Raw genomic sequence first — 15,508 nt, 5'->3', positions numbered from 1 at the left:
GGTCTCAGAGCAAGTGACGTCACCGATTGAAACGCTATTTAGCGCGAACCACCGCTAACATAAGCTAGCCGTTTCACATCCGTTACATAAACACAACAAAAATGGAGAATTAGACAAAAAAGTGTTTCAGGTGAGATTTAAACAGGTCTGATGCCTGAAAAAGAAAGTACATTTGTGCCTACTTCACCCAAGAAGTGTGTAGTTCCAGTAGTTAGCTACAACACTACACAGGTAAAACATATTTGCATTTAGTTCAACTACCACCAAGCTGCTGAAAAATGTTATTCAAATGACTAAACTCAACAACAAAAAAAGAAACGCCCCTTTTCTATTGTTCAATTGAATGTTTATATACTAAAGGCAGCCCTGAAATTTGCTCAGTGACAAAATGTTTATTTATTTTTTGAGTTGGGTTGGGGGGGGGGGGGGGGGGGGGGGGGTGATTATCTGACGACCAGTACAATGTGAAGACATTTATTGATTTCAAAGTTTCCATATTTTATAAGTGCAATACATAGTGATCTTCCATTGTACTAGTCTACTTACAATTTTCAGCACACTCGAACATTTCACAGATAGCATACTACACATGACGGTGACACGGTAGTTACAAACCTTTATAACCTCCTATTCTGCATAATAAGCTTCTATTCACTCTCAAAAGGCCAGTCATTCCTGGGATGTGTTCTAACCAAAGACCGTGAAATGCATGGGAGAAGCCATAGATGACGTCAGCCCATTGTTTCCTATGAGAATGCTCAGCTTGTTAAAATGAGCAGGAAGTGTCTTTTCAGCGTGTCGCAATCTTGCTACATGGAGGAGTTTTGGAAACATTTGTAAGCACATTTTGAGCTACTCTAGGAAGTGACGTTGCAGGACTGCTCAGTGCTGCCTCCTCTCATGGAGTATCTCAAATGGAAGGCCACCCGAGGTACTGCAGGCTTCCATTAGCAACTAAACGATACTTATAACTTTGTCTGTGTGTGACTTTAAAGTAATCGGTTCAACGACACACATCTGGTGAAATAAAAGCAATTATTGGTACCATTAACTGTATTCGAAAAAAAAAAATATATCCACGAATATAGACTACGAAGATCGCAATTTCCCCATTCCACTATAATGGGGGATCGATGCTGTTTTCGAAAAACAATGCCGGCAGTACTGCGGTCGGCCTTCAACTCAAAATGATCAATGGGAGAGGACAGTCATTCTCCCCTGGTTCTAACCCGCTGAGAGCATACTCTGGAATGTGCGTTAATATCTCCACCCCTGCTACGCAAACTGCGGACAGATGTTTACGACTAGACTGGTGGAGTTACGTAGAGTACTTCCAAATGGCCATGTCCTCCCTGATGACACAGATTGCGATTGAGAGGAACCAATCGGCGCCTGGAATGTCGAAGCCTTGTCCAATCAGAAGTTCACAAATTTGAGACCTCTCTTTGTGATCTCCTTAGTCCCTCTGTTTACAGTAAATCTTTCATTTTTGTTGCTGCTGAAAGACTCCGAAAAGTAGAAACGAGTAATTTGACTGATTCTACAATTGGCCGTTTAACGGTAAGCGATCAGTGTTTATTTATCGCGTTTTTCTGAAGTTAATATAGAAGTATTGTTTTCTCCGACGATTTTCGGACATAATGAGGGGCGCTTTCAATTTTACTTCCTGCTAAACTGACAAGGCCGAGAGCCCAGGTTTCATGTCAACTTCCCTCGCCGTGACTATTGTAATGCAGTTTCTGGGTGTGTTGCTATGTTTAGGACTCAAAACAGGTCTCTTTCAGATTAGTTTTTATGTTGAGAAATACATTATTTGTCAGGTACAGAGTTGGGATAGGCTGTCTTGCTTTTGTGTCAGTGTAAAAGTCATGACACACTGATGCACTCAACTGTATGGTAGATAGTTTGTGCGATGGGACATCTGGCGTCATAACATTCTGTTTTAGTCAGGGAAGTTTTTTTTGTCTGTTTACGTCATACCCAAAGCTTGTAACCAACCTGTAAATATTAATCAAATGGGAAAAATGAGCTTGCCTGTCAAGTGAAATGCACCGACCAAGAAGACCATAGTAGCTACTGTACCCTGCTAGACAGTAGGCTAATTGTTTTAACTCCATAGAAGTGCTTTATAGTTTTATAGAGTGCTGAGACAGCAAATGCACATTCGTGTTTACTGGAAAAGCCGAGGATAATTCACTTGGGCTGTGGTTGTTCTAATGGGAGTTGGTGTTGACTAGAGCGACCCCGTGTGGCTGCTGGGTACATTACAGTATTATGGTGCCGGGGTTGATTGAGTCGAGTTCCATTCATGTCCCTACCATCTATAAATGTGTGTGTGTGTGTGTTGATCCTCCACCACCAGTCCACCATATCGTTTGCACTCCTCTCAGATGTATGCACATTGAAAGGGGGTTAAGGGAAGAGGGGAAGGACCAGAATAGAACCAGGCTGTGGTTTTGGTTCTGCTTTAGTCGTCTGTCTGCTACTCAGTCACATGATGCTTTATGGAACAGAATGAAACGTTTTTTTTCTTTTAAATGGTGGATAGAAACAGAGCGTCTCTAATCTGCATCGCAAAGACACATCCCTTTGTGACTTTTATTTCCCTCAACAACTTTAAACATCAGCTAACCGATCGCTGCAGTTGTACATAGTCCATCTGTAAATAGCCCATCCAATCTACCTACCTCATCCCCATACTGTTTTTATTTTATTTACTCTTCTGCTCTTTTGCACACCAGTATCTCTACTTGCACATCATCAATCTGCTCATTTATCACTCCAGTGTTAATCTGCTAAATTGTAATTATTCGCCTACCTCCTCATGCCTTTTGCACACACTGTATATAGACTTTATTTTCTCTACTGTGTCATTGACTTGTTTATTGTGTTATTGTCTTGTTTATTGTTTACTCCATGTGTAACTCTGTGTTGTTGTATGTGTCGAACTGCTTTGCTTTATCTTGGCCAGGTCACAGTTGCAAATGAGAACTTGTTCTCAACTGGCCTACCTGGTTAAATAAAGGTGTTCTCAACTAGCCTACCTGGTTAAATAAAGGTGTTCTCAACTAGCCTACCTGGTTAAATAAAGGTGTTCTCAACTAGCCTACCTGGTTAAATAAAGGTGTTCTCAACTGGCCTACCTGGTTAAATAAAGGTGAAATAAAAATCATAAAAAAAAAAAAATCCCACTGTGGGATGTCTGATCTAGAAAACACATTTCTATCTGACCAGTAAAGTCTTCTCTATCAGACCAGTAAAGTCTTCTCTATCTGACCAGTAAAGTCTTCTCTATCAGACCAGTAAAGTCTTCTCTATCTGACCAGTAAAGTCTTCTCTATCTGACCAGTAAAGTCTTCTCTATCAGACCAGTAAAATCTTCTCTATCTGACCAGTAAAGTCTTCTCTATCTGACCAGTCCATCTGTCTTTCTCACATGCCCCCCCCCCCTCGCTCCTCCTCCAGGGGAAGCCCACCGCCCCCCCTCCCGTCACAAAATGCCGTTGGTGACGAGGAACATCGAGCCTCGCCATGTGTGCCGCCAGGTGCTCCCCAGCACCATCCGCAGTGAGCTGGAGTGTGTCACCAACATCAGCCTCGCCAACATCATACGCCAGCTAGGCAGCCTCAGTAAGTTTCTGTCTCTCTGTGTGTGATGTGAGTTTATACCTAGGGAAATGCTTAATGCAATGAAATGTATGTGTATTGTAGTATGATTGTGTGTGTCTTGTTATGTAATCATGTGTGTAGTGTATGTAGGCTATAAATATACATTTGTTTGTGTAGGTAAGTATGCAGAGGATGTGTTTGGAGAGCTGTTTGTGCAAGCGGGGACGTTTGCTATCAGGGTGAACTCACTGGGTGAGAGAGTGGACCGTCTACAGGTCAAAGTCACCCAGCTCGACCCTAAAGAGGAGGAGGGTAAGAGACTGACATTATACACAGGGATGTAACGATCGGTGCCCGGGTTCAAATTATTTAAGATATGAGTCCATTGGTCCCCAGTTCAAATGATTAAGATATGAGTGCATCGGTCTCCGGTTCAAATGATTAAGATATGAGTGCATCGTTCTCCGGTTCAAATGATTAAGAAATGAGTGCATTGGTCTCCGGTTCAAATGATTAAGATATGAGTGCATCGGTCCCTGGTTCAAATGATTAAGATATGAGTGCATCGGTCTCCAGTTCAAATGATTAAGATATGAGTGCATCGGTCCCTGGTTCAAATGATTAAGATATGAGTGCATCGGTCTCCGGTTCAAATGATTAAGATATGAGTGCATCGGTCCCTGGTTCAAATGATTAAGATATGAGTGCATCGGTCCCTGGTTCAAATGATTAAGATATGAGTGCATCGGTCTCCAGTTCAAATTATTAAGATATGAGTGCATCGGTCCTTGGTTCAAATGATTAAGATATGAGTGCATCGGTCTCCAGTTCAAATTATTAAGATATGAGTGCATCGGTCCTTGGTTCAAATGATTAAGATATGAGTGCATCGGTCCCCGGTTCAAATGATTAAGATATGAGTGCATCGGTCCCCAGTTCAAATTATTAAGATATGAGTGCATCGGTCCCCGGTTCAAATGAGGGGTGAGGGGGGGGTCCGTGCCCAATTTCCCATAAGGCTAAGCTTAGGTGCCCACATACACTATAGACATATTGATGGGTTCTGATTTCTTATTTCTGAAATATACTTATTCATTTCACTGATGGTGAGAGGGTAATGTATCATGTTTACATTATGTCAGGATATGTCACTCACTGATGGTGAGAGGGTAATGTATAACATTTACATTATGTCAGGATATGTTACTCACTGATGGTGAGAGGGTAATGTATCACGTTTACATTATGTCAGGATATGTCACTCACTGAGGGAGAGAGGGTAATGTATCACGTTTACATTATGCCAGGATATGTCACTCACTGAGGGAGAGAGGGTAATGTATAACGTTTACATTATGTCAGGATATGTTATCGTTAGCCATCAGGGATCCTATGGGAGGAGAAGAGAAACAGCCTGGTGCCCACATACACTATAGATATATACACACCCACCCCCACACACACACACACACACACACACACACACACACACACACACACACACACACACACACCCCCCAGCTCGGCGACGCCCAGCTCATGAGCTCCATCAGCAGCAGGTTTATGATGGAAAATAAATGTGATTTTGCAACAAATGTGTGTGTCGAATACTTTCGCATTGAACCGAATCGATTCGTTCCTCTAATCAAACCGAATCGCATTGATTCGTTCCTCTAATCAAACCGAATCGCATGGATTCGTTCCTCTAATCAAACCGAATCGCATCGATTCGTTCCTCTAATCAAACCGAATCGCATGGATTCGTTCCTCTAATCAAACCGAATCGCATGGATTCGTTCCTCTAATCAAACCGAATCGCATGGATTCGTTCCTCTAATCAAACCGAATCGCATGGATTCGTCCCTCTAATCAAACCGAATCGCATCGATTCGTTCCTCTAATCAAACCGAATCGATTTGTCCCTCTAATCAAACCGCATCGATTCGTCCCTCTAATCGACTCGCATCGATTCGTCCCTCTAATCAAACCGAATCGATTCGTCCCTCTAATCAAACCGCATCGATTCGTCCCTCTAATCAAACCGCATCGATTCGTCCCTCTAATCAAACCGCATCGATTCGTCCCTCTAATCAAACCGAATCGATTCGTCCCTCTAATCAAACCGCATCGATTCGTCCCTCTAGTCAAACCGCATCGATTCGTCCCTCTAATCAAACCGCATCGATTCGTCCCTCTAATCAAACCGCATCGATTCGTCCCTCTAATCAAACCGAATCGATTCGTCCCTCTAATCAAACCGAATCGATTCGTCCCTCTAATCAAACCGAATCGATTCAAACTAAAACGTATCGTATCGGAGCCCATGTATCTAGAAATGTATCCTACCGTCTTGAAAGGGAAATATGCACATCCCTCATTATAAACCACAGGGTGGTTTCCCAGACACAGTTTAAGCGACTAAAAAACTATGGGGAATCTTAATTGAACGTGATTTTTCAGTTCCTACCTGGTACGACCCATGTCCAGTAAACATAACAACAGCCCTGTGTTTAGTATTCAAGACAGAATTCAGTAGATGTAATGCAACAGATACCGTTTGCTTTTGTCTCAAATACTAACCCTAACTCTCTCTGTCTCCTTCTCTCCTTCTCTATCTCCCTCAATCCATCTCTCCCAGTCTCTCTGCAGGCCATCACCCAGAAGAAAGCGTTTCATAGTAATCTGACTCAGGACCAGCAGTTATTCTGTAGACCCTCTTTACCACTGCCTGTACAGGAGACTTATCTGATCTGCAATCCTCCTCCACCACTCAATAACCTCAGCCAGTACAGGTACACACACACACACACACCTCAGCCAGTACAGGTACACACACACACCTCAACCAGTACAGGTACACACACACACACACACCTCAGCCAGTACAGGTACACACACACACACACACACCTCAGCCAGTACAGGTACACACACACACACACACCTCAGCCAGTACAGGTACACACACACACCTCAACCAGTACAGGTACACACACACACACACACCTCAGCCAGTACAGGTACACACACACACACACACACCTCAGCCAGTACAGGTACACACACACACACACACCTCAGCCAGTACAGGTACACACACACACCTCAACCAGTACAGGTACACACACACACCTCAGCCAGTACAGGTACACACACACACACACACACCTCAGCCAGTACAGGTACACACACACACCTCAACCAGTACAGGTACACACACACACACACACCTCAGCCAGTACAGGTACACACACCTCAGCCAGTACAGGTACACACACACACCTCAGCCAGTACAGGTACACACACACACCTCAGCTAAGGGGAGGACGGCTCATAATAATGGCGTGAATGGAATGGTATCAAACACATTAACTTTTTCCATTCATTTTTATATATATATATATATATATAAAAATATATGTATATATATGTGTATGTATGTATGTATGTATGTATGTATGTATGTATGTATGTATGTATGTATGTGTCTGTGTCACTACATGGCCAAATGTATGTGAGGCCTGGCTCACAGTCGGAGTCCAATTCATCCCAAAGGTATTTGATGAGGTTGAGTTCAGGGCTCTGTGCAAGCAAGTCAAGTTATTCCACACTGATCTCGACAAACCATTTCTGGATGGACTTCACTTTGTGCACGGGGGTATTGTCATGCTGAAACAGGAAAGGGCCTTCCCCAAACTGTTGCCACAAAGTTGGAAGCACAGAATCATCTAGAATGTCATTGTGTGCTGTAGCGTTAATATTTCTCTTCATTGGAACTAAGGGGCCTGAACCATGAAAAACAGCCCCAGACCATTATTCCTACTCCACCAAACATTACAGTTGGCACTATGCATTGGGGCGGGTAGTGTTCTCCTGGAATCCGCCAAACCCAGATTCGACTGCCGGACTGCCAGATGGTGAAATGTCATTCATCACTCCAGAGAACACGTTTCCACTGCTCCAGAGTCCAATGGGAGCGAGCTTTACACCCCTCCAGCCAAGGTTGGCATTGATCTTAGGCTGCTCGGCCATGGAAAACCATCTCATGAAGCTCCCAACTAACAGTGCTTGTGCTGACGTTGCTTCCAGAGGCACTAAGGACAACATTTTAATGCTCTTCAGCACTCTGCAGTCCCGTTCTGTGAGCTTGTGTGGCCTACCACTTCACTGCTGAGCCGTTGTTGCTCCTAGACGTTCAGCACTTACAGTTGACAGGGGCAGCTCTAGCAGGGCAGAAATGTAAAGAACTGACTTGTTGGAAAGGTGGCATCCTATGACGTTACCACATTGAAATTCAGTGAGCTCTTCAGTAAGGGCCATTTTACTGCCATTGTTTGTCTATGGAGATTGCATGGCGGTGTGCTCGATTTTATACACCGGTCAGCAACGTGGGTGGCTGAAATAGCCAAATCCACTCATTTTGAAGGGGTGTCCACATACTTTTGTGTATGTAGTGTACTTTTTGAAGGCACTGTAGCTGGCTAGACTACCGTTCTGAAATGTTTAGCTGACATGCCTAATTCAGGGACGAACTTTCTCCTTGTCTATTCTACTATTCATACTCTTTTTTTGGGGGGTTGGGGCCCCTAAGCGACCCTGCACACACACACACACACATACACACACACACACACACTGATTTAGCCTGTTGTCATGATTAGGGACGATGGGAAGGATGCTCTGAAGTTCTACACCGACCCGTCTTACTTCTTTGACCTGTGGAAGGAGAAGATGCTGCAGGACACCAAGGACATCATGAAGGAGAGACGCAAACACAGGGTAACACGCACACACACACACACACACACACACACTTCAATTTGACAGTAGTTTGTTTTTGGCCTGTTGGGAAATGTACGTCCTCTTCTTTAAACACGGTATTGAAATGCACTTATAGCTTAGTTAAACACTCTTTTATGTTTATTTTTGACTCTTTCCCCCCCCCCCCTCTCTTTTTCTCCCCCCTCTCTCTCTTTCTCCCCCCCTCTCTCTCTTTCTCCCCCCCCTCTGTCTCTCTCTCTCTCTGTCCCTCTCTCTCTTTCTCACCCCCCTCTCTTTCTCTATCTGTCTGAGTAGAAGGAGAAGAAGGACAATCAAAATATGCGGACTCTGAATCCCAGAAAGATCAAGACCAGAAAGGATGAGTGGGAACGACGCAAGATGGGGGAAGAGTTTGTGGTACCCAAGAATGACATGGGGTGAGAGATGGAGAGAGAATGAGAAAAAAAGAGAGCGATGGAGAGAGAATGAGAACAGGGTGAGGGAGTGAGAACAGGGTGAGGGAGTGAGAACAGGGTGAGGGAGTGAGAACAGGGTGAGGGAGTGAGAACAAGGTGAGGGAGTGAGAACAAGGTGAGGGAGTGAGAACAAGGTGAGGGAGTGAGAACAGGGTGAGGGAGTGAGAACAAGGTGAGGGAGTGAGAACAAGGTGAGGGAGTGAGAACAGGGTGACGGAGTGAGAACAAGGTGAGGGAGTGAGAACGGAGACAGAGGCTATATGAAGTGGAGAAGGAGAGAGTGAGAACAGGGTGAGGGAGAGAACAGGGTGAGGGAGTGAGAACAAGGTGAGGGAGTGAGAATGGAGAGAGAGGCTATATGAAGTGGAGAAGGAGAGAGTGAGAACAGGGTGAGGGAGTGAGAACAGGGTGAGGGAGTGAGAACAGGGTGAGGGAGTGAGAACAGGGTGAGGGAGTGAGAACAGGGTGAGGGAGTAAGAACAAGGTGAGGGAGTGAGAAGGGAGAGAGAGGCTATATGAAGTGGAGAAGGAGAGAGTGAGAACAGGGTGAGGGAGTGAGAACAGGGTGAGGGAGTGAGAACAGGGAGAGAGAGGCTATATGAAGTGGAGAAGGAGAGAGTGAGAACAGGGTGAGGGAGTGAGAACAGGGTGAGGGAGTGAGAACGGAGAGAGAGGCTATATGAAGTGGAGAAGGAGAGAGTGAGAGAATATGAAGGAGGGAGGTTCTGAGTCTGTAGGGGAGAGGGTTGTCCTATAGAATGGTTTTAAACGGTTTAATTGTGGTGTCATGTCATTGATCAAAAATACTATTTTTTTTTTTTGTGTGTGTGTTTTGTTGTTGTTGTCTGTGCACCCATGTATCTTGGTGTGTGTAGAGAATCTCTCGAGGGTCTGAATGGCAGTATTGGTTCAGGAGAAGGCTGTTATTCCCCTGATGGTTTAGACCAGAGTACAGGGTCGTACGCCTTCGATCCCGGCTCCCCCCTCCCTCCCCCCGCTCCCGATGACTTCCTGCCCCCTCCACCCCCAGACATGACGTAAGTAGAGGATGGAGGGGAACAGTGTTTGCACCTCATAATTGACCAAATACTGTAGTTTTTACACATTTTGTGCTAATTTAGCATTGCTAACGTTAGCGTCTACTCGCCAGTCAACACCCTTCATCTCCAGTGGTCAGAATTGTTTGGATACAGAGCATTTTGGAGAACCCGTGCCCTGTTCCTAATCCATCCCGTGCGCTCTCATTGGCAGGTATGACGGACAGTACGGAGGACCATCCCAGAAGCGCACCAGCGTTCTGAGCCCCACACACCCTCCTCCAGCCCCTCCCATGACCTCTTCTGCTTCCAGTGGCTCCCGGCCCAACCTGGCCCCTCCCCCTGCCCCACCTCCCCCTCCCCCCTCTGGCTTGGGGATCCCTCCCCCTCCCCCCCTCTGGATTTGACTCCTCCCCTCCTGCTCCCCCTCCTCTCTTCTCCTCTGCCTATCCCTCCCCCCCTGCCCCACCTTCTCCTCTCTCCCAGACCACCATCTCTCCACCTCCTCCCCCCTCTCTCCCCCAGGGTGGTGGCGCCCCTCCTCCTCCTCCTCCCCCACCTCCCCCAGGCCCTCCTCCCCCCTCTTCTGGCCTCCCCCCTCCCTCCTTCTCCATTGGGGCTCCCCCTCCTCTCAAACCCACCCAGGTTCAGCCAGAAGCCCCCGCTGACGCTCACAATGACTTGCTGTCAGCTATCCGGCAAGGTACGACACACACACACACACACACACACACACACACACACACACACACACACACACACACACACACACACACACACACAGATAGAGATACCAGTACACATAAACACACCCTAAAACCCCCCCCGCTCTCTCTTGCAGGTTTTAATCTTCGTAAAGTGGAGGAACAGAAAGAGCAGGAGAAGAAGGATAACTATGGCAACGACGTAGCGGCCATCTTGTCTCGCCGTATTGCTGTGGAATGCAGCGACAGCGAAGACGACTCCTCAGAGTTGGACGATGACGATTGGTCCGAGTGAGGCCTCCTTCGCCACCACCACCATCGTGGTCTTCCTCAGTCCTCCTCAGAGAGAATGCATCATGTCCTTTTGCCATTACTTCTTTATAACCAATGATCTGAGGAGTAGAGTGCCAAAGACAAGTGTGTCCTCTTCCACACTCCTGTCTAAGCCAGTCACATTCCCCCCTGTGCCAGTCACATTCCCCCCGTGTGCCAGTCACATTCCCCCCGTGTGCCAGTCACATTCCCCCCGTGTGCCAGTCACATTCCCCCCGCGTGCCAGTCACATTCCCCCCGTGTGCCAGTCACATTCCCCCCGTGTGCCAGTCACATTCCCCCCTGTGCCAGTCACATTCCCCCCTGTGCCAGCCACATCCCCCCGTGTGCCAGTCACATTCCCCCGTGTGCCAGCCACATTCCCCCCGTGTGCCAGTCACATTCCCCCGTGTGCCAGCCACATTCCCCCCGTGTGCCAGCCACATTCCCCCCGTGTGCCAGTCACATTCCCCCGTGTGCCAGCCACATTCCCCCCGTGTGCCAGCCACATTCCCCCGTGTGCCAGCCACATTCCCCCGTGTGCCAGTCACATTCCCCCCGTGTGCCAGCCACATTCCCCCCGTGTGCCAGCCACATTCCCCCCGTGTGCCAGCCACATTCCCCCCGTGTGCCAGCCACATTCCCCTGCGTGCCAGTCACATTCCCCCCGTGTGCCAGTCACATTCCCCCCGTGTGCCAGTCACATTCCCTGTATGTTTTTTGTTGAACTTAACTGATAGCCGATGACTTCAGTATGGAGAACGGTCCAAATATCAAAAAACAAATTATTTCTAAAGGGCACATGGCCAAAGTGTGTGTGTGTGTGTGTGTGTGTGTGGTAATGAGAATTATACTCACAGATAACATAGTATACCGTATAGATATTGATCCTTACATACAGACGAACAGTCCCATAATGGTATAACTGAGGAACTGTGTTAAGAATCATATTTTACTTTATGATAGTTATAGATGTGCTAAAGAAGACACACCAAAAGTTTTTTTTCTTATTGCAGTTTTTGTTTTTTTCCCCTGTCTTTCGCTCTATTGTTGGCATGGAAATGGTTACCTAGGTGACGGAGGGACTCATTAACAGGTGGGGGGGGGGGTTTAGAAATATAATGTATTTATCTATAAATAGGTTCAGCTGAATGTCCCCCTTTCTAAACATTCTGAAATGTTTTGATTCAGCTCTGGCTCAATAAAACTATGTCCCCCTGTCAGTCAAAACATGCTCTGCCCAATGAGTGATCCCTCTCTTGCCCTAGTCCCGCCCCTCCTTAAGTGCCTTTGCTTTTCATGTTTATGTGCGAGGAGGACGACGTTACCCTTGGACACTGATCTAGGGTCAGGTTTGTTTTTCGTTCCCATCCCCATAGGATTGGATGATGCGTAACTGATCTTAGATCTGTGTCTGAGACAAGTTGATCGTCTTCTGTTTTAAGTGCCTTCTGTTTGTTTTAAATCCAAAGTGTAAAGCCACAATCAGACCTGAACATGTTGTTGTTGTTATTATTATTATTCAACCATATGTTTCCGCTTGTCCCGTGGGTCTCGACGTTTTCCGTGAGGATTATCAGAATAATAAAGATGAAGTACAGTGTTTGTGTGTCAATGAGTTCCTGTCCAGTTTTTGTCCATGTGTTTTTCTTTCTCAGTCCAGATGTTTCGAGATCCTCCTATAGAGGAACGTGGAGTTGGATTGGACACACCCTTTCAGAATTGTCCTTCAGCATCACTTGCCAGTCCCTGAAATGGACCCCCCCCCCAGCAGAAAGAAACAGAGGGAGACCCAGAAACATCTGGAGTAGAGGAGACCAGGCAGAAACAGAGGGAGACCCAGAAACATCTGGAGTAGAGGAGACCAGGCAGAAAGAAACAAAGGGAGACCCAGAAACATCTGGAGTAGAGGAGACCAGGCAGAAAGAAACAAAGGGAGACCCAGAAACATCTGGAGTAGAGGAGACCAGGCAGAAAGAAACAGAGGGAGACCCAGAAACATCTGGAGTAGAGGAGACCAGGCAGAAAGAAACAAAGGGAGACCCAGAAACATCTGGAGTAGAGGAGACCAGGCAGAAAGAAACAGAGGGAGACCCAGAAACATCTGGAGTAGAGGAGACCAGGCAGAAAGAAACAAAGGGAGACCCAGAAACATCTGGAGTAGAGGAGTCCAGGCGGAAATAACAGAGTGACGTGGAAACTTGGCACGAACTGAGTGCGATGTAGGACATTCTTCGAGTGCTTCAAGGCCCAGTGCAGAATATTTAGATGTTCCTGTTTAATATACAGTACCAGTCAAAAGTTCTACTCATTCCAGGGTTTTTCTTTATTTTATTTTTTACAATTTTCTACATTGTAGAATAAAAACAAATACATAAACTATGAAACAACACATATGGAATCATGTAGTAACCCAAAAAATGTTCAACAAATTCAAATATATTTGAGATTCTTCAAAGTAGCCACCCTTTGCCTTGATGACAGCTTTGGTATCATTACCATTTGGGTGGAAACCTACCTACAGCCACTTAAAAGTTTGTTTTTGGACAATAATTTCTTCAAGTTTATATTCTAATTGTGTCTGGACGAAGTTGTCTTTATTGATCTGTTTGTCAATGTCATCAGGGTACGCTGTCATCAGGGTACGCTGCCAACAGGGTACGCCGTCATCAGGGTACGCTGCCAACAGGGTACGCCGTCATCAGGGTACGCTGCCAACAGGGTACGCCGTCATCAGGGTACGCCGTCAACAGGGTACGCCGTCAACAGGGTACGCTGTCAACAGGGTACGCTGTCAACAGGGTACGCTGCCAACAGGGTACGCCGTCAACAGGGTACGCCGTCAACAGGGTACGCCGTCATCAGGGTACGCCGTCAACAGGGTACGCCGCCAACAGGGTACGCCGTCAACAGGGTACGCCATCATCAGGGTACGCTGTCATCAGGATACGCCGTCAACAGGGTACGCCGTCATCAGGGTACGCTGTCAACAGGGTACGCCGTCATCAGGGTACGCCGTCAACAGGGTACGCCGTCAACAGGGTACGCCGTCAACAGGGTACGCCGTCATCAGGGTACGCTGTCATCAGGGAACGCTGTCAACAGGGTACGCCGTCAACAGGGTACGCCGTCAACAGGGTACGCCGTCAACAGGGTACGCCGTCATCAGGGTACGCCGTCATTTGTCGTAGAATTGCCTCTTTAACTGGGCAAGTCAGTTAAGAATAAATTCTTATTTACAATGAAGGCCTATACCGGCTAATGAAGGCCTGTACCGGCTAATGAAGGCCTGTACCGGCTAATGAAGGCCTGTACCGGCTAATGAAGGCCTGTACCTGCTAATGAAGGTCTGTACCGGCTAATGAAGGCCTGTACCGGCTAATGAAGGCCTGTACCGGCTAATGAAGGCCTATACCGGCTAATGAAGGCCTGTACCGGCTAATGAAGGCCTATACCGGCTAATGAAGGCCTGTACCGGCTAATGAAGGCCTATACCGGCTAATGAAGGCCTGTACCGGCTAATGAAGGCCTATACCGGCTAATGAAGGCCTGTACCGGCTAATGAAGGCCTATACCGGCTAATGAAGGCCTGTACCGGCTAATGAAGGCCTATACCGGCTAATGAAGGCCTGTACCGGCTAATGAAGGCCTGTACCGTCTAATGAAGGCCTGTACCGGCTAATGAAGGCCTGTACCGGCTAATGAAGGCCTGTACCGGCTAATGAAGGCCTGTACCGGCTAATGAAGGCCTGTACCGGCTAATGAAGGCCTATACCGGCTAATGAAGGCCTGTACCGGCTAATGAAGGCCTGTACCGGCTAATGAAGGCCTATACCGGCTAATGAAGGCCTATACCGGCTAATGAAGGCCTGTACCGGCTAATGAAGGCCTGTACCGGCTAATGAAGGCATGTACCGGCTAATGAAGGCCTGTACCGGCTAATGAAGGCCTGTACCGGCTAATGAAGGCATGTACCGGCTAATGAAGGCCTGTACCAGCTAATGAAGGCCTATACCGGCTAATGAAGGCATGTACCGGCTAATGAAGGCCTATACCGGCTAAACCCAGACGACGCTGGGACTCCCAATCATGGCCTGGATTCCAACCAGGGACTGTAGTGACACCTCTTGCACTGAGATGCAGAGCCTTAGACCACTACGCCAAATATATTCATAAAATAAAGAAGAATCGTATCTGATATAGCCTAACGCCCAGGTTCTACGCTATATACGTTGAGCCACGCAAACAGGTACAATGGCTTAAATTATGACTATCCGATCTCCTCATCACTTTAAAAATGGCCGGTTATATTACATCGGTCTGCAAATGCAATGATGCTTTATTTTAAAGGTGCATTTATATGTTCGAAAATTAGTTTCCCCAAATTTCAAACTCACTCGTTTCTGATGAATGTACTTAATTGTTATTGAAACTCACTCGTTGCTCAATCAGGTACTTAATTGTTACCCAGAAATGATTTGATATTGAGATAAAAAATTGCTGCGTTGGAACTTTAAGTCAGTTGAGTCAGTGTGTGTGTGTGTGTGTGTGTGTGTGTGTGTGTGTGTGTGTGTGTGTGTGCGCGCGAGTAAAATGAGGGAAACCCTAC

General features: G+C 46.7%; 1 protein-coding gene across 1 annotated transcript; it reads left to right on the top strand.

The window, feature by feature from the left end:
- The first annotated feature begins 1,345 nt into the window (after positions 1-1,345).
- Positions 1,346-12,514, top strand: LOC118946483 (wiskott-Aldrich syndrome protein family member 2-like). The gene is given in 10 exon segments (XM_036971190.1): positions 1,346-1,560; positions 3,466-3,630; positions 3,787-3,921; positions 6,248-6,401; positions 8,271-8,388; positions 8,686-8,807; positions 9,722-9,883; positions 10,098-10,271; positions 10,273-10,586; positions 10,725-12,514. Coding segments are annotated over 9 exon segments (1,470 nt in total). The 5' UTR covers positions 1,346-1,560; positions 3,466-3,497; the 3' UTR covers positions 10,883-12,514.
- The last annotated feature ends 2,994 nt before the right edge of the window (positions 12,515-15,508 follow it).

The sequence above is a fragment of the Oncorhynchus mykiss genome, chromosome 32 (assembly GCF_013265735.2).
Source record: "Oncorhynchus mykiss isolate Arlee chromosome 32, USDA_OmykA_1.1, whole genome shotgun sequence".
Classification (NCBI taxonomy): domain Eukaryota; kingdom Metazoa; phylum Chordata; class Actinopteri; order Salmoniformes; family Salmonidae; genus Oncorhynchus; species Oncorhynchus mykiss.
This window is presented reverse-complemented; position numbering and strand designations above follow the sequence as displayed.